This window comes from Mesocricetus auratus, unplaced genomic scaffold (genome assembly GCF_017639785.1).
Source record: "Mesocricetus auratus isolate SY011 unplaced genomic scaffold, BCM_Maur_2.0 Super-Scaffold_100010, whole genome shotgun sequence".
Lineage (NCBI taxonomy): Eukaryota > Metazoa > Chordata > Mammalia > Rodentia > Cricetidae > Mesocricetus > Mesocricetus auratus.
In genome coordinates this window covers 48055522-48079857 of record NW_024429194.1, presented here as the reverse complement: position 1 = coordinate 48079857, position 24336 = coordinate 48055522, and the positions used below count along the sequence as shown (strand labels likewise).

The 24336-nt window shown below is 47.0% G+C and overlaps 1 protein-coding gene across 2 annotated transcripts in view; it reads left to right on the top strand.

Annotated features, from left to right (window-relative positions):
* The first annotated feature begins 271 nt into the window (after positions 1 to 271).
* Kiaa2012 (KIAA2012 ortholog) overlaps positions 272 to 24336 on the top strand; it is a 109973-nt gene continuing 85908 nt past the window's right edge. For both annotated transcript variants that reach the window (XM_040753536.1, XM_040753535.1), the window contains exons 1-7: positions 272 to 617; positions 1795 to 2061; positions 13289 to 13448; positions 15957 to 16112; positions 20970 to 21112; positions 22182 to 22344; positions 23733 to 23875. In XM_040753536.1, coding sequence (XP_040609470.1) covers positions 534 to 617; positions 1795 to 2061; positions 13289 to 13448; positions 15957 to 16112; positions 20970 to 21112; positions 22182 to 22344; positions 23733 to 23875 — 1116 coding nt within the window. In that variant the 5' untranslated portion in view covers positions 272 to 533. The remainder of the gene's footprint in view (positions 618 to 1794; positions 2062 to 13288; positions 13449 to 15956; positions 16113 to 20969; positions 21113 to 22181; positions 22345 to 23732; positions 23876 to 24336) is intronic.

The following is a 24336-nucleotide window of genomic DNA, read 5'->3' as shown; positions in this document are numbered from 1 at the left end:
ACCTCAACATGGCTTCCCACCACCTCCATACCCCCAGGACTTGGTATGTGAGTCTGGTCCCTTCAATGTCCAGTGGACAGTCCCCCCTAACCCCCCCACCCCCAGCCAGTGAACTAGCAGTGCCTTTGCCTGGGTTAATGGACTTCATTTCCCTATGCTGCCATAGCAACCAGGAAACAACCTCCATTCACAATGAGAAGGATGGTGCCTTGGCCCAGATTCGCAGATGCACGGGACCTGTAGCAGAGCAACCAGGTCTCAGGGACAACAAGGGCTCGAGTTGCAGAGAGTGCACAGCCTGCTGTCTGGAGCCATACGGTTTTGTTTCTTCTCTCCACAAAGATGCACTCTGTTTAAACGGTGTGGCCGGATGTTCTGGGTTTCTTTAAGAGGGGAAACATATTTCATAAAAGGCCCAATGTTCATGGTCTCCTTTGGTGCACGCTTGAGCTTTGGAAACCCTGAGTTGTGACCAGTTTTCAGCCTTCAAAACGAGATGAACCGTCCTTGAGAGGGAGTAGTCAGGAGGAAGCATGCTCACTCTCTCTCTCCTGAGCCGGGGACACGGGAAGTTGGTCCAGAACACACAGAAGCTGGAAGTCTATTTTGAACCAGAGGTGAGTCTGAGAGCTGGCGGGGGGAGCGCACATTTTGAGCATGGGGAGGAACGCTCTGTCTTTCTAAGCTATGTTTTGGTTTTCCACAATTGCCACGGAAATGCCCTGCCTTGCTTGCACTCACTCCCTACTGCCTTTGCTTGGGCCTGGAGGAGAATCTAGATGGTCTGGAGCCTGGACATTTGGTTCAAGACCAGAATTCCCACCTGGTCTGTAGGAGAAATTTGGAGAACCTACTGTTGTTGGCTTTTAGGAGCCATGCCCAGGGGTTGAAATACTGTATTTTGCCTTCCAATGGCTTTTTTGAACTTTGTGGAATTCAGCCCACAGGATTCATATTTAATGGAGGCCAAAACAAATCTCATTTTAGAAGATTTTAAAGAGGTGGCAAAAAGTCCCTTGTTGTGCTGGGTTTTTTATTTCTTCGGACTGCTAGGAACAATAAACACATTGGGGGAACCTTGTAAATTCTTGGGTCAAACGGAGATCTCCTTCGTCGTGGCAGTTTGCCACGATACTTGACCTTCACTGGGTTAAAAGATGAATAAAGTTTCAAAGGCTTTCAGTGGTCAATGGCGTACACTTATAAACACATAGTTCCCTTATTAGGCAATGTTCCATGGGCTGGAATGTATAGATAGCCTCTCTGTGCATAGCTGAAACGGTAGTGGGTTGGAATAGTTTCTCATATTTAAACTGCTCACTGCTCCAAGTCTAACTGCCAAGTCATCTGCTATCCTTGATTATTCTGACTACTTGCTTGTGTACCAGGAGATGTAGCTCACCTGTAACCTTCCCTGGGCTCTGCCGAAAGCCTGTAGGCGGGTACGGCTCTTCTGAAGGTTGTGTGGAATAAAGTGGATTTAGGTAGTAGGTTCTACTAACTTTTGTTATTGTGTGGGGCTTGTGTGTGTGTGTGTGTGTGTGTGTACTTTAAGATTTCTTTTTATTTTTAATTAAATAGGTATGGATAGGACTGTAGCCCATAAAGTGAAAGACAAAAATTGATGCCCACATGCTGCCCTCTGACCTGTATCCATGCCATGGCACATGTGTATACATGTGCACACATAAATAATACACAGTTTAGAAAGCCAAAAACTTTGCACAGACACTATTTGCTGCAGAAGGGTCTTCCACGGTGTCTCAATCAAGGCATTTTCCTTCTCCCTTAAAGGACTACTTGAACTGGAAGTCCCCGGAAGACTATGTCCTGGTCAGCAAACCCCAGAATGGGGACAGTGGTAGCCAGCACTCCTGGAGCCTCTTTCTTCCTAAGACCTTCAGCACCAGAAAGGGGGCCCTGATCCTGTACTCAGAGGGGCTAGCTGTGTCAGCATGGACACCCAAAGAGAGGCGAAGAGGTCACAGGAAGAAGCCAGACCTTGAATTGCACACGCTTCAAGACCTCAAAGAAGCCATCTTGGCATATGGAAGGAGACAGGTGGGTTTGGAAGAGGAGTCGGTGATGTGTGCATAAATGTGGCTGCAGTTTTGAATGTAACCTCTTGGTCCCAAGGGAGGGAAGGTACGAAACTCAGACCCCAGGTTTGTCATCTTGTCCCATATGCCAAGAACTCCTGCCATGAGTCTCACAGATCATACATGGGGAAAGCTTCAAAGGTGAAAAGGATTTACCCAGGCTGTGAACAGAACCCTCGAAACCCTGCCTCATAGCCACGGACATCATCTTTCGACCTCTGGTGTTCCTAGCTTGTGGAAATGAAAACACCTTTTAAGTATTTGCCTTGAGCCTTTCGCCACCTGCAGAAGTTAACTACTTTTTCCGTTCTGCATTTACTATCAAGGGGAATCTCTGCTGTCCCCTGACTCTCACGATCTGATGTGTTGAGATGCACACAGACCCTGAGACAGTCTGTGATGATGTGCCACTCTGAAGTTCCAGTTTGGAGATGGGGGGTTACTCCCCAGTTTAAAAGTCTCTCAACTCTAGCCGGGCGGTGGTGGCGCACGCCTTTAATCCCAGCACTCGGGAGGCAGAGGCAGGCGGATCTCTGTGAGTTCGAGGCCGGGCTGGACCGATAGCCTCCGAAACAATACAGAGAAACCCTGTCTCGTAAAAACAAACAAACAAAAAAAGTCTCTCAACTCTAGCAAAACTTTAGCTTGGGACACCAGGCCCTTCACACACTGGCTCTCTCTTCCATGTGTAGCCCTGTGTCCCACTCTTCATCCCACCACCCCATGATGGACCCCTCAAGGCCCCTCCTAATGCAGACTAGCTCACACCACCAACCCCTTTCTCAACTAAACGTTTATGCATGCCGCTAGATAACTCTCACACATTCTTCTAAACACAACGTGTGCCCTCACAGTCTTCTCCCACTCCCCTGAGAGAAGTACACCCTGGCTTCCTCCTTTGCAAACACCTCCATCTCATTGTGCATTGGAAGCTAATCTCTTAGAGCATCCAAAGGTAAACGTCTCCTCTAGGGCAAGCACTGCGTGAACTGGTTGTGCATGATTTCAGTGTCTCTTAGCTTGTCTCCCGCTTTGATTACCAGGCACCGTAATCACGTATGCTACTGTAGGCAAACACCCTCCAAAAGGAAAGCCTCTCCTGTCCCCTCGCGCTCCAAAGTAGACGGATGTAACGGCCTTGACCAAACATCCCACTGCCCTTTACCTTGAAATCCTAGTCCAGCATCCAGCGGACAGGCCCACACCAGTCCCAGGCTCTTGTGGGTAACCCTCAACCCTGCCCTTCTCCTTGTCCTTCTCGAATAGGGTGGACTAACTCCTGAGATTGCAGAGCTCAGTGTTGTCTCAATATCTGTCTGTTTGAGTTCTGCACACCCAATCACCTGTGTAAGAAATGTCCTAACTTAAGTTCTTTCTGTGTTTAAGGTTTGTTTGTTTGTTTGTGAGGGTACGCATGCCATGGCTTCAGAGTTCTCAGACCTCTACAGGCTTCCTCTGGGTTTTTGTTTTGTTTTAAACCAAGGGAAAGTTAAAACCTCTCCCGACATCTTTCACGCATTCAGTGTCTCCACATTTAGAAGTCACTTTGCTGTAAACGCAGATAGTCATAATTTGGGTCTATTTTTAAATGAAAATCACAGCTATGATCTTGAAGCACAACCGAATTCTAAAGAGTTTCTAAAATTGTCCCATAGACTAATTTTCAGACTGTTTCCTTATTTCTCGCTCTTACGTTTTCAAAATTTTATGAATCCATTGCCAATTTTCTTTTCTTTTTTTTTCTTTTCTTTTTCTTTCTTTTTTTTCTTTTTTCTTTTTGGTTATTAAAGACAGGGTTTCTCTGTGGCTTTGGAAGCTTTCCTGGAACTAGCTCTTGTAGACCAAGCTGGTCTCAAACTCACAGAGATCCACCTGCCTGTTCCTCCCTAGTGCTGGCACTAAAGGTGAGCACTACCACTGCCCAGACTTTTAAAATGTCCCCTTTAGCTTTGTTCTCCAGTCTAGCTGGCCCAAAGGCTCCCATCTCTACCTCCCATCTCACCATAGGAATGCCGGGATTACAGATGCGGTATCCAGATCTTTCACATGGGCTTCAGGGGTCAAACTCAGGTCATCAGGCTTGCACAGCTAACACCTTTACCTGCTGAGCCATCTCCCTGGCTCTGGAGAATGTTTATAAGTAATGACTAATACTGAGAACTGCTACACCTGTTATCATTCTAATTGTGTTTCAGCCTTATTCAATTCTCACAACTTTATACTATTTTTCTATCGTGTTTAAGCATACACACATTTTAGCCTTTTTATGTGTACGACATACTGGCATTAAATACATTCACATTACTGTACAACTATTACTGCCATCTCTTCCACACTGAAAAAAATTACAAAACTGGGGCTCAGGGAGTCAGCTTCAAAGACACCAGGTCTCCCCCATTCAGCTGGGCTAAGAACCAACCAACCAGCACCCAGGACAATGCCTAACACGTAGCATATAAGGGACAGATAGCAGCTGAGTGAGCATATTCATTGCCAGTGTTGTTGTGGGGAACCGCAACCTTCACCAACAGGAGTGTACAGCCTGGTGAAGAAAGCTAATTTATGTCTCAGTGCCACTTGACACAGGCAATCTTTGATACAAGCTGCAGTATAACTTACTAATATGCTAGTAAATTAAAGAGGGGGAGCTTTGTGACTGTTGTATTATTATTTAATTATATTTTTGGGCACAGTGAGATGCTTCAATACACATCTAAAATGTTGTGATTAGCCACACCTTTAATCTCTGCACTTGGGAGGCAGAGACAAGTGGATCTTTGTGAGTTCCAGACCAGCCTGGTCTACAAGAGTTAGTTCCAGGACAGCCTCCAAAACCCCAGAGAAACCCTGTCTTGAAACTCCCTCCCCGCCCCCCAAAAAAAACTGTGTAGTGATCAAATCAGGAGAGTTAGCATCCCATATAACATTCAAACATCCTGCAGTTACCATTTCATCTAGTTTCCCTTAAACATTGTCCTAAACCTCTTTTTTAATATAATTTTTCAATTATTTTATTATTGTGGGAGTTTCCCTAGCATGTATATCTACGAATCATTTGCATGCAGAACCATCCAGGCCAGAAGAGAGCATCAGAGTCCCCAAAACTGTTACAGATAGTTGTGAGCTGCCATGTGGGTGCTGAGAACTGAGCTGAGATCCTCTGGAAGAGCAGCCAATGCTCTTAACCACTGAGCCATCTCTCTAGTTCCTGTCTTTTTGCTTGTTTGCTATTTGTTTTTCGAGACAGTGTTGCTCTATAGTTTTGGAGCCGATGTTGGAACTCACCCTGTAGACCAGGCCAGACTCGAACTCACAGAGGTCCTCCTGTCTCTGCCTCCTGAGTGCTGAGATTAAAGGTGTGTCCCACCACCACCCGTCTCTAGTCCTTGTCTTAAACCTCCTATTAAGCCAGTACAGTGTCCTGCATTGATAGTCCCACATACCCAGTTGGCTGAGGCAAGAAAATCTTTTAAACCCAGGAGTTTGGGCAGCATAGTAAGTCTTTCAAAACCCAGAACCAGAAACAATAACAAATAATCATGTGCACATTAATTTTTGACTCACACACAATGACTATGCAGATTGATGAGGTATGGTGTGGTCATGTCTGCTTACACTTATATGTGTGCAAATAGGATAGCTGGCATTTGGCCTGGCCTAGCATCATCTTCTGTTTGGGGTCTTTGAGTTTCTCCCTGCTAGTTCTGGATGAAACAGGTAGTTGCTTCTTGTGAGCGACAGCCACCACACTGTGCTACAGAACACCAGAACTTTCTCTTTCTGTGTCCTCCCTACCTCCTCCTAACACACACTTCTAATCTCACTTCTCTACAGTCTGGTTTACCTCTCATAGCCTCCACAGGTGAGGGGCTCTCTGCTGGTGTCAGGCAGGGAAATGAACTGTGAATTAGGTGACAATGAAAACCTTCTAGAGAAGTCTAATGCCAGGCACTGTGTTGCCAGCATATTTAAACTTGGTAAAATTTAGGGGGGAATAGTTTTCTGGTGTAATAATACAATTCCCAGGGCACAAAAAGCATAATTACATCGAAACTAGACTCAGGGGACTTGTCACTTCTTCCAAGAAGATAGGTTCTAGAGATAGGCGACCTGTACTAGCTTAAGGGCCTAAGGAAGGATCTGGTCTGGTCATAAAGATATCTAGAGGTCATTTGGGCTATTAGCCACCTCTGGTCCTGGTTGTGGGAGCTTGGGTGCCCCCTGGCTATATAGATAACATAAGGGTCATTTGGATTATTAGGCATCTCCGGTCCTGGTTGTAGGAGCTTGATATGGCCTAGCCCAACAGATAACACAACTCCCCAGGCTGTTAATCACCTCCAACCCCAGCTTTCTGAATGAAGAACCGGTTCTACATCCATTCCTCTGAGAGGACAATCCTGTGCGATTAACATTGCTGGTTTTCCTGGAGATCTGTGGGTGCAAGGACCTTCGTGCAGGCTCCCAACACACATGGGAGAAAAACACCCATTCATCTGTTGATAGGCACCTAGGACAATTCTATATCTTAGCCATTGGTCCCCAAATAAATATTAGAGCACAGGTATGTGACTTTATTTTCTTCAGGCACAGCCGAGTAGTGGTTATGTAGCGGATCTGTTTTCAGAGTTTGCATAGACAGCCACTCTGTTCTCCTTTGTGGCTATACTGATTTACACCCCCATCAACACAGATAACACTTCCCTCTGCTCCGTATCTCACGAGTATTTGTTATTCGGTCATTTTTGTCATTTTTTATTGTTTGCTTTTTGGTTTTTATTTATTTCATTTTTTGTCCTTTTTAAAGACCAGATCTTGTATCTGTTCTCAAACTTACCGTGTAGCTGAGAATGACCTTGAACTTCTGACCCTCTGGCTCCTATCTCTAGGGGGTTAGGGTCACAGATAAACAAACTCTGTCTGGCTTGTACAGTGGACATAGAACCTCAGGCCTCAGCATACTAGCAAACACTCTAATAATGAGGCTACATCCCCAGCCCCTGGGTTTTTGTATTTGTAAAAATCACGTGTATTATTTTGTGTTTGTGTATATGAGTAGTTCAGAAGACAGCTTTTGGGAGTGGGTTCCCTCCTTCTACCATGAAGGTCCCAGCTCATCAAGCTTAGCCCATGAACTCTCTCCCTGACCCTCTGTTTTCTTTGTAATAACAGCTTTTCTAATTGGGGTGAGGTGACCTCTCACTGACGCTTTGATGAGCATGTCTCTGCTGCTAATGGCATTAAACAGTTTTCTCCTAAGTCTCTTGGCCATTTGAACTTCTTTTGAGAAGTGTCTGCATACATTGCCCTTGCCACCCCCTACCCCACCCCCACCCCCACTCCCTGAGACAGGGTTTTCTGTGTCACTCTGGCTGTCCTGACACTCACTCCTGTAGGCTGGCCTCCTCGAACTCAGAGATCCTCCTGCCTCTGCCTCCTGGGTGCTAAAATCACCACCGCCCAGCTAAATTGCCCATTTTTAAACTGGATTCTTATTAACTTGATTGAGTTCCTTCTGTATTCTGGAGAGTAACCCTCTGTCAGAAGAAATACTTTATAATATAAACACTCCATGTTGCAGGCCTTTCACTCTGTTGTTGTGCCAGAGCGTGTGACTTTGGGGTAATCTCATTTGTCTAATTGTGCCTTTATTGTCTGTGCTTTTGGCATCTTCCCACCCTGACTGCCTCTGACTGGGAAAGGGACTTCTTGAAGGAAGAAGAATTTAAATGGAATCCTGTGGTTAAAATAAGTAGAGACCCAGGCATAGGTGAGCAGGAGCCCAGAGCCAATAGAGAGAAACAGGGGAGTCAGCCGGGCATGGACTCTTGGCTGAAAATCTATCTGGAGAATCTGGTGAAGGCTGAATTGTGGAGGGCTCTGCCTGCCAGCCCTGGCATTTCTGGAAATCTCTCTTTACTCCCTGTGGTCTTCTACACACACACAGAACCTGGGCCACTCTCTGCAGGACGGTAGCAGCTGCCTGGCCTGGCCATTCTGACCTTCCTGGTGCCCTGCCATCTTGAGCAGGCAGGCATACAAGCCCTAAGCACAGCCTCCTTCTATCCTGGGATAAGCAGACAGCACCGCAGACGCAAGGCTAGGCACAGGGGCCCTGGAGTCCCCTTCACCCCTCTGTCTTCATAGCCTGGTAGACACGGAAAAGGCAGCCTGTCAGAGCAAGCCTCTCATTAAAAGTGGAGTGGCTTAACAGGCTGCTCTGCGCATACTAATTACTTGTCTCCAGAGAAGCCAGCAGAGGGTTGACTGGCAAAGCCAGGGCAGGCTGAGCAGTCTGAACCCACCGCAGCCAGCCTCCTGCTGTCATGTTTATTTCCCTCTTCCAGAAACTCCCTCCCAGGCTCCCTTCTGTCTCCCTCTCTGTTTCTAAGTAACCTCTGAGTGGGTGGTTACATGTAAAATGCTCTTGGGGAAAGAGGACTTGGAAAACACGCAAGAGAAGAGGGTCGCTTCAATAAAATGAGTTCAATCTTAACTTTTTCTCTTCATAAACATAATCTAACCATATTGCTAGGAATTTGGCTTTATATAAAAAAAGAATGATGTGTATCCTTGTGCCCAGCAGCCTAATATTGCTACTTCTAGTATCTTAGTATTTGTCTTTCTGTTTTCCACCATCATTATACATTAATAAAATGCACTTTTAAGAGGTTGTAATTACTCTAACTCATTCCTCTGGATTTTTGCCTTGTTTCCACTCACATTATGCACATTGGAATAGCTCTCACCCTGGCCGGTCTCCTCAGTGGTCCTGGTCTTCCCCAATGCCCCTGTCCATACAATGAGGTGGCTTTGTTAACTAACTTCACAGGAGTCACTCAAGAAGCTACCAAGAGAAACTAAATAAGAGCTTAAAGAAACTGGAATTGAAAAAGAAACTGGAATTGGCAGAAAAAAAAAACATGTATGTGTGAGCACACAGATACATACATGCTCACACACACACACACTCACTCACACACACACACTCACACACACACTCACACACTCACACACACACTCACACACACACTCACACACTCACTCACTCACACACACTCACTCACACACTCACTCACTCACACACACTCACACACACATACACACTCACTCACACACACTCACTCACACACACACTCACACACACACACTCACACACACACTCACACACACACTCACACACACACTCACTCACACACACACACTCACTCACTCACACACACACACACACACACACACACACACACACACCAGGATGTCTTTTTCCTAATCCCTAGAGCCTTTTAATATGTTACATTATAAGGCAAAGAGGAGGGGCTGAAGTTGCAGATGAAATTGGGGCTGCTAATTGGATGGAGTTTAGTTTGCTTTGGTTCCATTTGCTAAGGATTGAACCCAGAGTCTTGTACATGTTTGGCAAGTCTCTGCCACTGAGTTACACCCCTGGCCCTTGTGTCTTGTTTGTTTTGTTTTTGTTTTGTCTTGAGACAGGGTCTCATCATAAATTCAGGCTGCTCTTAAATTCACAATCTTCCTGCCCCTACCTTCCGTACACTGGGATTACAGTACTGTGCTTAGCTTGCTAGTCTTAAAATGGGAAATGATTTTGGATTTTTTTTTTTTGTGGGCCTACTGTAGTTATGAGGATTTTTTTCCCTCCTGAGACAGGGCTTCTCTGTATAGCTTTGGCTGGCCTGGAACTTATTCTGTAGACCAGGCTGGCCTTGAACTCAGAGGCCAACCTGCCTCTGCCCCCCCCCCCCCCCCCAGTGTTGGGATTAAAGGTCTGTGCCACCACTGCCTAACCTGGTAGGATTTTTTAAATATAAGGACTCAAAAGGGAGAACCAGAAAGACCACAGCATGAGAAGGACCCTGTCCAAAGTTGCTGCCTTGGAGGAGGGGCCCACAAGCCAAGGAATACAGGGCTCTTTAGAAGCTGGTAAAGGCTTCAGGGAAACAGCTCTTTGCTGGGCTCTCCAACAGAAACCACAGGCCTGGCCACACCTTGATGTTATTGGTTCATTGAGACCCATCTCAAGCTTCTAACTGCTAGAAGTGTAAGATAATACATTTGCATTAGCTAAGACACTGTGTGTGAGTTGTTAGAGCAGCCATTGGAAACTAATACAGCGACCAAGATCACCTTTCAAAGGCTAAGTCAGACAATATGCAAGTAGTCCAAACTTGAAGACAAGGCCTTCCCTGACTTGTCTTGGCAACTCCCTGTACCTTAAGCAAGCAGCCCAGCTCCCACTGAAGCAGCGGGGTGGGAGTGGGGGGTAGGGATGTCTTGTCCAGATTCACACAGAGGCCACAGCATCTCAGAAGAGGCGGAGACATGGACACTCAGGGATCAGTCACCTGAAACAAAGTTTTACAGAGAAGAAGCGAGATTCCAAACCACTTAGAAGAGGTCTCCTGTCTAGTGGCACCCAGGAATCCAGAGATCCCACCTTGGCTCAAAGCAAAAAGAAAGTCACCAGCACACTGGCCAACATATCTATCCCTTCTTTGAGGAAGACAAGATTTCCAGACGTTCTCAAGAGCTTCCTATTCTGTCTCTCTGTCCAGAACTGGGCCATGCAGTCACTCCAAAATACAAGGGATTCTGGGAAAGGGATTCAGCTAACAACAACAACAACAAAAAAGTCAAAATGAATTGGGAGTCTGTTAATAAGGCAACAGTTATAAGAAGTATTTCACAATTTTCCAGAGTTCCCCACACCCTGAGCAAGGCGAAGAAAGAAAGACTAATATTGTTGACCACCTATTAGAAAGAAGTCTAGAGTACATTACGCACCTCAGCTCGTTACTCTTTCTGCTGAGGACACTGAACAAAATTAGTTGGGACGTAATTAATTTGCCCAAGGACACACGCTCAGCATGAACGGCTCTCAAAGCTGCTTCACAGTCTCCTTCAGTGCACGCTCCTCATTCCCACTCAGAGCTAGGAGGACTGAGGCGTGTTCCCACGTGCAAGGCAGGCAGGACGGACACCAGGAGGCCTGAGAGGAAGCAAACTCTCACCTTGCCAGAACCAGGCTTAGGAAGGTACAACTCCCATGGTTTTATTTACAGTCCCTGAAAGAGGGCTGACAGAACCTGCCTGGTGGAAGCAGGAGACAAAGCTGTCCTTTGACTGACACACACATACACACACACACACACACACACACACACACACACACAGACACACATACACACATACACACATACTTGTGTGTGCACTCAGGGATATATATTGTATATATATCCACATGTGTGGGCATTTGTGTTCAGGGATATGTGTGTGTGTGTGTGTGTGTGTGTTGTGTGTATACACACACACACAATTCCTGAAAGAGCCTGGTAGCATAGGCCTGAAATCCCACTTTGCTCAGGAGTCTGAAGCAGGAAGATCCCAAGTCCAAAGTCTTCCTGGGCAACTTAATGAAATCCCAAGACAAAAAGGAGAGATGGGGGAGGCTAGGGATATTGGTTGGTAGGAGAGCACTTGCCTAGCATGTGGGAGGTACTAGGTTCAATCTACAGCGTGGACCGTGGGCAGCCCTAAAAGACAGGAAGTGTGTTCATCATGTTGATGCGATTGTGTAAATTAGGTGACTGGAAGTAGGTGTAGTAGGGAGTAGAACTGTGTGTTCACTTAGTTACTAATTTCCAAAGAATGTCTTTCTGGGACCTGTAAAATCTAAATCTCTTAGGCTATGTGGCTATAAACATCATGAACTTCCCACTCCTAACACGTTGTTAGCTCCACTTTGGGGAGGTCCAGAAAGCCTCGGAGACCTGCCCGTGGTCATAAAGTCCTGAGGCGGATGAACCTTGAATGCTGACACCCTGACCATAATTCCAGGTGAAGACCACTGCAGGCTTTCTCTTAAGCTCCCTTCCGATTCTGCAGGGCGTTCTTGGCCCGCTTCCCGTCTCCGGTCTCCGGTGTCCGTTGTTCAGGCTCAGCTTGTGGGTAAGAGTGAAGTGAAAGCCTTCTCAGAGGCACACGGGGCCTTGCTGCCTGTGCAACTCAGGAGACATCGAACCTCTGATTTAACCAGCCCCATTACTCTCCAAACTTTGGTCCTTTTGATATGTGAGCTATCACACTTTCTTTCTCGTTGTGTTGGCCTCGGAGTCGGGTTTCACTGAATCCTAACAAGCATGAACATGCTGGACTCTAGTCTCATAGCTCTTACTCTCCAGGACATTGGATGAAGCGCCTGCTTCAAAGCACTTTTTGTTCTTCTGTTATCAAGGTGGTACATGGAGCTAAGTCCTGCTCCATTGATGAGATCAAATGTTCTTGGGGAGCAGGAGGCTTTGTGCTGATGAGAAATTTGAAGCTCTGAGTTCTGTCTGACTCCACGGGCAGCTGGTTGTGCCTTCCATGCTCTGCTGTGGTTTAAATATAACCAAAGTTCCCATGGGAGAAATCTATTCTCTGTGTAGCCTATCCTGGAACTCACGCTGTAGACCAGGCTGGCCTCGAACTCACAAAGGCCAGCTTGCCTCTGCCTCCAGGGTGCTGGAATTAAAGGTATGTGCCCCTACCACCTGGCTATTCAGTGTTTCTGCATCGTTTGAACTCTGCCCACCACCTTATTGGATTACAATGAGGTAAAGGCTCTCGATACAAAATAAATCCCTGGTCAAGCATTGTATGTCTGTTTGTTCCCCATGTGCCTTGCACAGAGGGACTGATTTGGGAGGGAAAGTTGTAGAAAATTCTCCCTAGATGGAATGAAATGCAACACCGCCAAATATTTTCAAAATGCAGGCTCCCTGTGAACATGGACAGGCTCTGTTTGTCTGTCTGTCTTCACATGAAAAGCGTTGGGTGCTGAGACCACAGTGCACAGTTTCCACTGCGTCTGGGCTGTTTTGAAGGAACTGACATAATTTCCTCAGCTGAAGTGATTCTTCTGACACTTTGTTCTTTCCTAAAGCTCTATACCAAGATGGCATCTGGCATCTGTCGTTTCTCCTTCTCTAACTGCGCATCGTCAGGGCCTTTCAGGGCTTTGCCTTCCGGGCTCCTGGGTTGTGTTTATTAGGCAAGGTATCTGTTATTGGTGCCCTCTGGCACCTTCTGGGAATCTCTGGATTGCTGGTGAGGATTGGATTAACCATCCTGCATCAAGAGGAGATTCAGGGCTCAGTCACTATGCTATTTCCCGATTGGTGTCCCCGCAGAGAGAGCAGGACAGAGCCTGGCAACCTTACCTCTACTTCCGAAGCAAGCCAGAGAGTCAGAGCCAACGGCAGATCCAGCCTGGGTACTCCGCCAAGAGATACCTCCGAGGCCTTTTGCGAACATGGCCCCCTAATACAATGTATAGGCTCCAGTGTGCAGGTCAGTGGAAAAGCGGGAGGGAGTGAAGTCCAGTCTCCCTCCCCGACCTCAGTCCCCCCCACCCCCGTCCCCCCACCTCTCAGTCTGATGTGAAGGTGTGTTTTCCATCGATTCCAGAAACATCAGGATTTAAGGTCCAATTCCGCACTAGGGCAAAGTTCCCAAGCTCTGTGGTCCACAAGCCTCTAGCCCAGCTATTGCCTTTTATCTTCCCTGAATCTGCATCAGGAAGGGTCACCTGAGTCCTTGGCCCTGATCATGCTGTTCAACCTCAGCTCCTCACAGTCCACAGACCAATCCAGAACTTCTTTCCCCACCTACCCCACACTGAGGTCTCAGAGATCTTCCAACTTAAACCCCACTGTTCATAAGACAAGACAAAAAGGAGGGCTAAGTATTTATTTGTCTAAGGTTAGCTGGACCCAGAAGGCAGATACTTCCTGTACCCACAGCTCCACATTCTTCCCAGCATTCCCCAGTTCCGCGTCTGAGGTCATCTCAGGTCCCCTGGCACAATCCCCTCAGGAGAGAGATGATTACTCCTCCGCCTGACAGAAACCCCAAATGCACCCTGTGGACTTATGAAAGCCTGAAGTGGGAATTGGGAGTTGCCAAATTTGGCACACTACACCCACACAAACAGTGAAACTCACAATATTTGGGACATATTGCTACTAAAAAGTGTTCGTTGTTTATCTGAAACTTAAACTTAATTGGACATCCTGTATTTTATTTGGCAAACCGCTGGGATGAGAGATGGTGGTAAGAAGTGCCAGGCCTCGCTCTGTTGCTTGCCGTTCCTTCAGTACCGACACATAGGACCAGAAAATTCTTGTTTTACAGGTTTACCTGGGAAAGGAGAGAAAACAGTTCCCTGCCGCAATAAGTGGTGGCTTGAAACAAAGTGAGAGATGTAGGCTTGCCTGGCAATTGATTTTCCTTTCTAGGTAGAGCCATGGTTGCAGGCCGTTCTATTTACTTACCACTTGTGAGAAAGAGCTTCTCAACCAAAAAGTGTTGTCACTGGTTGGGGCCAAGGCAGGGCAGGCTACAGTCCCACAGCCTTGGCCCGATGTTCTCAAGGAAGGTAACAGCTTTTAGACAACAAACAGATCTCAGATCCATCCATGGCGTCATCTAGATAGCATATGTGGTCTAAGACAAGGTGCAGGGACCTCGTATCTGTGGGCCCCTTGCCATAGCTCCTTGCTAAAGTCTCTCTTTAATGCAGTCCCTCAGGTTGGAAGAGCAATGGTGAGAGGCCACATCCCAACACCCCCTTTGTCCCTGTCACTCTCTCACCTCTCTCACCTTGTGATGTTATCATGTTCTCACTTCTGCCTGCCCCTGTCATGAGTCGGCCCCACCCTTCAAGCCTGTTTCTTTTCTTTTTCATCCTTTCTAAAAGCTTCTTTTTCTGCTTGCGTGCTTGTGTGTGTGCGTGCGTGCGTGCGTGCGTGCGTGCGTGTGTGTGTGTGTGTGTGTGTGTGTGTGTGTGTGTGTGTGTGTTACCGTATATCCCTGGCTGGCCTGGAAATTGATCTCTGGCATCAAACTCATAGACATCCTCCTGCTTCAGTCTGAGTGTTGAAATTAAAGGCATGAGTCACCAAGCCCAGCTTTAAAAGTTGTTTAAATTAATGTTTACGCTAGTATGCAAAGTAACGGGTGTCATTAGGGCACCCTCACCCACATGTCATTGGAGGGTGCTCTTTCCTTCCCCTGCCCCACTGCTCCCCATCCATCTTCCTTCCCCGCTGGCCCTCCTCAGCCTTACAGCATCCTTGCTGTCTCCATCTTCCGCCTCCCTCAAGGAATTTTCCTGCCCTTTCATGATGCCCGTTTTAGTTTCATACCTGCACATGCGTGTGTGCACATTTAGGTAAACAGACACAGAGGTTTTAATCTAGACTTCATATTCAAGCTGGAATCTTCTGCAAAGGCTTTTCTAACAATCCCGCCAATACTGAGCTTCTGGCCTCACATCACACTGATCCTCAGAGCTAGAGTTGAGTACACAGAGACCCGTTTCTCCAACAGCTGTGAGAAATCCATGCCTAGTTCCTCCGTGTCTACCCTGCGGCCTAGCAGAGGGTGGGCGCTTGGTAAAACGTCAAGAAATACTACAGAACGACTGGATTAGGTTCAGAAGACTGAGGATCCTGGGGCACACAGAAGAAAGCAAGACAAACCCACTATGATTAGATCTCTCTTTCTGAAGCAGAGGAAGTCAACACCCAGGAAGCAGCTCTCGTTTTGTTTCCCAACAAGGACCTGGTTTTTGGGAATGGTGAAGTAAGACAAAGTGCTCATGTGGCAGAGAAGCAGAGTGCCAGGCACTTACCAAGGAAGCTTCCATGCATTCCATCTGAGTTTTCTAATCCTGATCATCTTCTAATTGTCCTCTTTAATGTCTGTTCAAAGCCAACACTACAAGCCGGGAATGTGCAGAACTCTAGATTGGTTTTTTTTATGCTTCATGTCAGTAACTCCTGCCCTGCCCCTCAGGACACATCAAGGACACTGTGCTGCTCCAGGACAGTCAGCTTGGGATACCCAAGAATCTCAGGCCACAGCAGGATCTTTCAGGTGTTCCCCCAAAATACCATGTCCTGCCTGTCTTCCCTTCATTTTGGATTCAACAGAGACCATCTTATGAACAAGGTACCTGTTCATTGCTGTTTTCATTCTTCATGAGTATGTGTTGTGGGATGCACATGTGTATATGCATGTTTGGTTGTAGATGAGCACACGTGCATGGGTAGGTGTGCTCGTCCACATGTGTGTGGATGCGTGCCGAGGCCTGAGGGTGATGTCAGGATCACTCTACATTGCTCTTCAACCTTATCCATTGAGGCAGGTCTCTCAATCAAACCCAAAGCTCATTGATGTGATAGTCTTGCTAACCAGCTTGCCTTGAGGATCCCAGTCTCTAACCTCTGAGGCTAGAATTCTATTCTAAGCAGGCTGCCACACCCACCAAGCATTTAAGTGAGTTCAGGGGATCTGAACTCCGGTCCTGATGCATGCGTTACTAGCATTTTAACCACTGAACCATCTCCCTGACCCAGACCTGTTGGTTGTGTGACCAGTTCACAGACACTTGGATTTTTTAAGAGCTTAAAATAAAGTTTTGAAGAATAAGATCTAGGGGTTCTGATTCCATCGTCTTCATCTGTAAGATGAAGGGGTCAGTCTGGAAAGTGTGACACGTGCTATCCAGTAGAGTGGCCATTAATCACATATGCCTAGAGAGCATCTGTGAAACTGAGTTTTAATTTAGTTTTGATTCATACAAATAGCCATATGTGGCTCAAGGCTACTGTGCTGAGCAACATAGGTCTGGATTTTAGAGTTCAAAGTTTGTTCTGTTCTCACATTCGTTTTTGTTTGTCAGTTGGTTGGGGTTTTTGAGACAGGGTCTCACTATGTAGTCCAAGCTAACAAAACTCACAGGCCCCCTGCCTCAGCTCTCTAAATGCTTGGGCCGCAGACATATGTTACTATCTAACATTCTTTAGTCCTGTGATATTTGTGACAATGCTTTAACAATACATAAACTTAGGAGCCATCAATCTGTTTTGCATTGCTCTCCTTTGATGTATGACATGGAAGCTCTTGAGCAAGTCAGCTAACCTCTCTGAGTCTCCATTTGTTCATCTGCATAATGGGCACGCTAAACTACTCAGTACTTCACAGAAAATTATGATCCATCTTCAACTGATATTTTTCTTGGGAGCATGTGTCACTGAAAGAGTCGTGAGTTGCCTTTGATAAGAGAAAGGAAAAGATGGCTGGGAACAGAGCACTTGAGAAAAATATAGAAGCCTGTCATCATATAAAGGTATTGTCTGAAATCCAGAAGTTCCCAGAAACAATGGCAATGTCAGAACAAGTTCTCTCTTGGGAAAGGGATCTTTTTGGGATAAGTATAGGAAGTGTGGAGCATGCCAGGTCCTCAGAGGCTGGTGCCATCGAGCACTCCCTTGACCCTAGACTCTGGTGCCACAGAACTCTGGTCAGAACCTGGTCCACAGGTTCTGTTTTGTCTCTATAAAACACATTGGTCTGGCAATTGTCTTCCTCATTATCTGTAGAGTGATGCCTTTTCCTTGTCAGCTGCTTTGGTTTTCCCCCACCAGTCGCCTGGGCTCAGCCGCGTTGTAGTCCCCAAATAACACACAAGACGCTGTATTAATTATGAAGCTGTTGGCCTTGCTTGTTTCTTACTGGCTAGCTCTGACTTAAGTATTTAACCCATTTAAGTATTTCTCTTACCGGATGGACATCTTACTTCTCTGGCAGGCTACATCGTGACTCCCTGTGTTTCTCCTACCCAGAGTCCTCCTGGACTCCTAGTCCCACTTATCTTGCTTCCCTATTGGCCAACAGTGCTTTATTGACATATACACAGGACTTCCCCATCAATGATCCCTTTATACTTTTGGTTATAGTGTTAAGTCTCTATGTGCTTTGTTAGCATGGGTTGAAATTCCTTAAACCACTAGATTTTAGAACACTGAAGAAATCATGTTTCTGGGCAATCCATATCCTAGGTAATGTCTCCATGTCCCCTCTCGCTCTTCTGTCCTTCCCTGGGAGGACAGCTATTGCGTCCGTGCCTTCTGCCATCTCTCTTCCCAAACCCTGTCTCCAGTTGATAGCCTGGGGTTTTGATGATCTGGGATCCAATAAAGTCAGCAGTGATTTGCTGCGCTTTCACAGGGGAGGGGATCAAGGCTTCACAATTGTGGGGTCAGTGACTTCACTGACACCATGTACCAAGGCGCTGACATCATCAGGCAGAAAACAGAGGGATGGTGCTGATAGCACAAGATTCTAAGCCACATAACCTCTCTGGTCCTCAGTTTCCTCTTTATAAAACTGAGTGACCACACCAAGTACACTTCATGGGACCATATGTGGGAGTTCAAGGGGATAGTGCAGTCCCTAGCACACAGTAAGTGCTCAATAGATGTTAATTACCGACCTCCCTAGATTTTTCCCAACATAATCACTAATTGCAATGCCCAATTGTCCATGATCACAGGAGCAAAAAAAAAAATCAGTTTTAAAGAATTATATGGCGTTCAGAGGTTGAAACTTGAACCTCACTGTTTTCATTAGTTTTAGCTTTCCTCTGTTTGTCTTTTTTTTTTCTGAAGAAGTAGGAAAAGCCCTGTCTGTGAGGCTCAGATCCCCAACAATGAGCCAAGCTATGCTTCCTACTTCCTTAGTTTGCTCATCTATATCATGGGAGCAATGGTGTCTGCTTTCCTTCCCCTGTGGGCTTTTGTGAAAGGTTACAGCTGGGCTGGGGAGATGGCTCAGTTAGTAAGAGCACTTGCTGTGTCAGCAAAAGGACCTGAATTCAAACCCCCAGCACCCATCTAAAGGCTAAGTATGGTCATGAGCACCTAGAACTCCAGCAGTTAGGGGAGGAGGCCACTAAAAACCTAGTGCTTGCTGACCAGTTAGCTAAGATGGTGAACTTTCGGGTCAGTGACGGAACCTGTTCAATAAGCAAGATGAAGAGTGATAGAGGGCCAGGCATTACAGTGCACACCTTTAATCCCAGTGCTGAGGAGGCAGAGGCAGAAGGATCTGTGTGAGTTCAAGACCAACTTGGTTTACATAGTAAGCTTCAGGGTATCCAGGTCTGTGTAGAGATATCCTGTCTCAAAAAAAGAAAGACAGAAAGGGAGGAAAGAAGGAAGGGAAGGAGGGAGGGAGGGAGGGAGGAAGGAAGGAAGAAAGGGAGAGAGGAAGGGAGGGAGGGAGGAAGAGAGGCGTGAAAGAAGACTCTTGGTATCCTCTTTATGTCCAGACAGACAGGCAGGCAGACAGACAGACACACACACACACACAGAGAGAGAGAGAGAGAGACAGAGAGAGAGAGACAGAGAGACAGAGAGACAGACAGAGAGAGAGACAGACAGAGAGAGAGAGGGAGAGAGAGAGACAGAGAGACACAGAGAGAGAGAGACAGAGAGAGAGAGGGAGAGAGAGACAGAGAGACAGAGAGACAGAGAGACAGAGAGACAGAGAGACAGAGAGAGAGAGAGAGAGAGAGAGAGAGAGAGAGAGAGAGAGAGAGAGAGAGAATTGTGTACAATGAGCATGAAAAGAAACAATCGTGGGGAAGGATAAGGTAAAAACTCTCTGACGATTCTAACTTGCTAACCTAAAGCACGCAATTGGGATAGTCCAAGTCCATGCTCGACATACAAAGGGATGTAGCTTTGGTCTCCTTTCAATAGCTAAGTTGTCAGTTGCTTTTCTTGCAAGCCCGGTTCCATTAAGCATAAACTACTGAGCTAGGCGATGCCGTACTGAGAATTGCTGAGTCTCAGATTCAATCTCACTGTGATACGGCCCAAGAGAAGTCTCCTGCGTCTACCCTCTACCCACCTTACACATTCGGATGTACACAGCTGTTGAGTGAGCACCAATCTGGCTGGAGCTTCACTTCCTCCGCCCTCTGAAGTACATCTGACTCTAGAAGAATCTGACCAGGAAGAATGGATCTGCAGTCTGGTTTAGCATCAAAAGATCATTCTAGAATTCAATGGTCTTTAGCACTATATACTCTGTGTGGAGTTAAGGTCCTCTTGCAAACAAGCCAACACAGCCCCGGGCTATCCATTAAGTTCCCTGAGCCATAAACCCCAGGCGGACTTCTGAACTTCCCCTGAGCTTCAGTCTTATCCAGTATCACTTTAAACCAGAGCACCCTCCAGGCAGAGGAACGAACGGCCGAAGAGCTGTCCCCCGCCCCCAGGCTTTTGACTCTAGAGCCAATGATGCCAAGGATGGGAATGATAGAGACAGGTGAGGCTCTGGGGAAAGCTCAGGGGTCCCAGACACCTGGTTCTCCATCTTACTCAGGGCACTTGAAGGTTTCCAGGGCCCCTGGTTGGAAGAAAGCAGCATATTGTTTGACAGAGCTGCATGCCGGGAGTGGAGGCATTGCTACGGCTTGGCTCCAAACAAGGATGGCTTGCCAGACTCTTTCAGCAATAAATCTACCTTGACTTGGTGATGAAAAATAGCTGCAGGACCCTTTAAGCCCTCGGTGAAAGATTTGCTAACTATGCCGCAATCATTGTTGACTCGGATCCTCCCTGCAGGCTGCAGACAGGGTGAATCCTGAGTGATACAGCAGTCCTGCCCGGTCTTCCCCAAGCAAACCACCAGGAGACACCCAGGAACCTCAAGGTCAGGTTTCCAATTTGGCATCCAGTGGCTACAGGTCAGGCCACACAGTCACACCGCCACCACCCAGGACCCCTCACACATCACACAGAAACGGTCACTGTCATTTTCCAACCTGAGGCCCAGCCACCTCTATAAGGAAGTGAGGGCAAGAAATTGGGATCCCCATTTTACAAATGAGGAAACAGTATCAGAGAAGCAAAGCTTCCACCCAGGGCAGCCCCGTGTCTACCAGCTGGCTGCCCTTTCCCTGGAGGTGCTGCGGTTTGTCTGAGGTTCCCAGCTGACCCACTGAAACCTCTGCAGATCAACAGGGCCTGGATGAAGGAGAAGCCGGGACTGATGTATGTGTGGACCAGGGCCCTGCCGCCCAGCACCACAGCAGTCAGTGGACTCACCTGACGCCACGCAGGAAGCAGCCAAGGCAGGAAGATGAAAGCCGGGCCGAGGTACCGTTCCTGTCATTTCTGTCAGGGTTCTCTCTGTTTCTCACCTGGGAAATGCTGCCCACAAACCCCCCACCTGGGACGTCACAGTGTGCTCTGGGCAGGGAGTGCTTTCAGAGGTCCTGGGGTGCAGTGGGCAGTTTCACTCTGTCCATCTCCTGGCTCCCCACAGGGCTGAGACAAATCCTCCCTGACTCTCCACCCAGCCTAGGCCTGTGGCCTTAGACTTGGTCTGTTTCTTACTAGTCGCAATAGACTAAGACCTTAATCTCTAGCCTCCTGAATGAACTCCTCTGCAAGGCAGAGTTGTGAATTAAAACATAGAAAAGCTTTCTAAACTCTACGGCTGTGTGTGTGTGTGTGTGTGTGTGTGTGTGTGTGTGTGTGTGTGTTATGGGGGTGGGTGCGAGAGAGATGTGGTATGTATGGTGTGTGTATGTGTGCCTGTGGTGTGTGGGAATGGGGATATGAGAAAGATGTGGGTAGGTGTGTGGTGTATAGTGTGGGAACATGGGGATGTGAGAGATGTGTGTGTGTGTATAGTGTGGGAACATGGGAGATGTGTGTGTGTGTGTGTATAGTGTGAGAACATGGGAGATATGTGTGTATGTGTGTGTGTATGTGTATATAGTGTGGGAACATGGGAATGTGAGAGAGGTGTGTGTGGTGTGTGTTAGCAGTTGCTCAGAGCAACAGACAGTATGTGTTCCCATCTTGAATGGCCTTGTTAGGCTTCACAAGGTCACATGTCAAGAAGAGCAGAGACATGGAGAAGAGCCACACTACAGAAGGTGAAAGAGATTTTATGATGTAAAGGCCATGATTTAAGCACTTCCTCCTGATTTTTTTTCTTCTGTAAAGCACTGTGTGTCAGACATAGCTGTGTGTCATTCCCTCTTTGGTCAGTAGTTATATGTTTCATAGTAATAACGGCGTTAAGGAGCATGCTGCTATGACAATGTTTGTTTTCCTGTGCTGCAGAGAGATTTCACCCACGATCCACAAGGCCTGACATACAGGCCTGACATGAATTCCCTCGTATTTACAAGGCTGTGTGTCTGTCGTTTCCTAGGACACATCGACAGGGAATCACCTCAGTGTGCACGCTTCAGAGCAAAGTCACAATGAAAAGATACGGCAAGCCTCCAGGAAGGCCCTTGGGCGTGCCCACATCGGTCCCCCTCAGCTTCCTGGTGACAAAACCCTCATCACGTTCTACAGCAGTGCCTTCCCAGGTAGGAAAGCAGGTCCCAGTGTCAGAACCCAGAGGTCTATGTTGATCCGAGTGAACCTAATGCAGAGTTTACCAGAGAACACAGACTTGTCAAATGCCACTCACCTTGGAAAAAGCAAGCAGAGGCCAGTGACTGTGGGAATGAGACTCGCCGGCTCCTCTTTGCCTAGTGCTTAAGCACATGACGAGTTTGGATTGTCCCCCGCTTCCCAGTTATGATCTTAGGCTTGTTTAATTTTGCGGAGGCCTTTTCCCACTCTGTGGAATGAGGATAACACCACTTTGAGGCTTCCATGGGGAATGCATGGGTTAATACATGTAAAACACGGTGCACAATCTCCTCACCATATGTAGTTCTCAATACACTTGTGTTATTATTATTGCTGTTATTTTCACCACCACCTGACTCAGCCAGCAAGATACCAGACAGTGACACTGAGGGTCCCCTACCTGCCATGGACGAGCCATTGCCACCTCAGTATCCCACACTAATTTCTATTCATGCATATGCATTTGATTATATATTCATTCTATAACCAGAAAGGCACTCAGGTTAGGGGACAGTGAGTATGTACTGTGATCTGAACACTCTGGTTAGGGGACAATGGTACATACTGTGAACTGAGCACTCAGGTTAGGAATGACAGTATATACTGTAATCTGAGCACTCAGGTTAGGAATGGCGGTGTATACTGTGATCTGAGCACTCAGGTTAGGAATGGTGGTGTACACTGTGATCTGAACGCTCACATTAGGGATGGTGGTGCTTACTATGATCTGAGCAGCACTCAGGAAATGGGGCACCAGCATAAGGCCATCCTGCATTGCATAGTGAGTTTCAGGCTACTTAGCCTGGGTTACAGTATGAAAAGCTACCCAAAAAATAAAGCAGAGGCTAGAGAGGAGGCTCAATGGTTGAAAGTACTTGCTGTTCTTCCAGAGGACCCCAGTTCAGTTCCCACCACACTGGATGATTCTCAGCAATCTTAGCTGCCTCTAACTAGTTCAAGGAATCTAATACCCTCTGGCCTCTGCAGGCAAGTAGCATGTATCAACACACACACACATACAACACACAGCACACACACACAATTAAAACCAAGTTTGTTTGTTTGTTTGGTTGGTTGGTTGGTTGGTTTTTCGAGACAGGGTTTCTCTGTATTGCTTTGGAGGCTGTCCTAGAACTCACTCTATAGACCAGGCTGGCCTCAAACTCACAGATATCCACTTGCTTCTGCCTCCCAAGTGCTGAGATTAAAGGCATGTGCCGTCAATGCCCAGCTGAAAACAAGTTTCTAAGAAAAGAAAGAAAAAATAACAAGAGTTAAAACTTAGCAGTTCACCCTATACCTGCGACTGATAAGTTTTCATTCCTACCTGTTTCTACAGATACGCAAGGGAGTGTAAAACCCTACAAGTCCAGAGGCCACTGCTTGTCAAGGGAGCCTCCTGCTGAAGGGTGCCTTTTCCCTCCTATAGTGGCTGCCAGCAGCTCAGAACCAAGAACCCTTGGGGAAACAACGAAAAAGAAGGTAGGAGAGAGAGAGAGAATGCGCATGTGTGTAGTGTGTGCATATGTGTATGTGTGCCTGTGTGTGATGTCTGTATGTGTTCGTGTGTGTGTGTGTGTGTGTGTGTGTGTGTGTGTTTAATCCTATTCTAGAAATTGAGTGGCTAAGAGGGTTGTCTCTGAGCTCATGAGGTAGAGTTGGAATGAAGTGCTATAGCAATTTACTGTTGGAAATCATGGAGTTTTGGCAGCCCCCCCCCCCCCATCATTCCTCAGAGCAGAGCACTGTCCTATTAGGGGACAGGGAATCTCCCTAAACAAGTAAGGGCAGTACTTGAGCCTATGAGTGACTGGCTCACTACCAATTAAAAATGCTGGGGGAAACCGACTCTAGCAACGCTCGCTCACTTGAGGCTCTGTCACCTTTGCAAATGGAGGGTAATTTGCCAAACTTATGAGAAATGGCTCAGGGGTTAAGAGCAC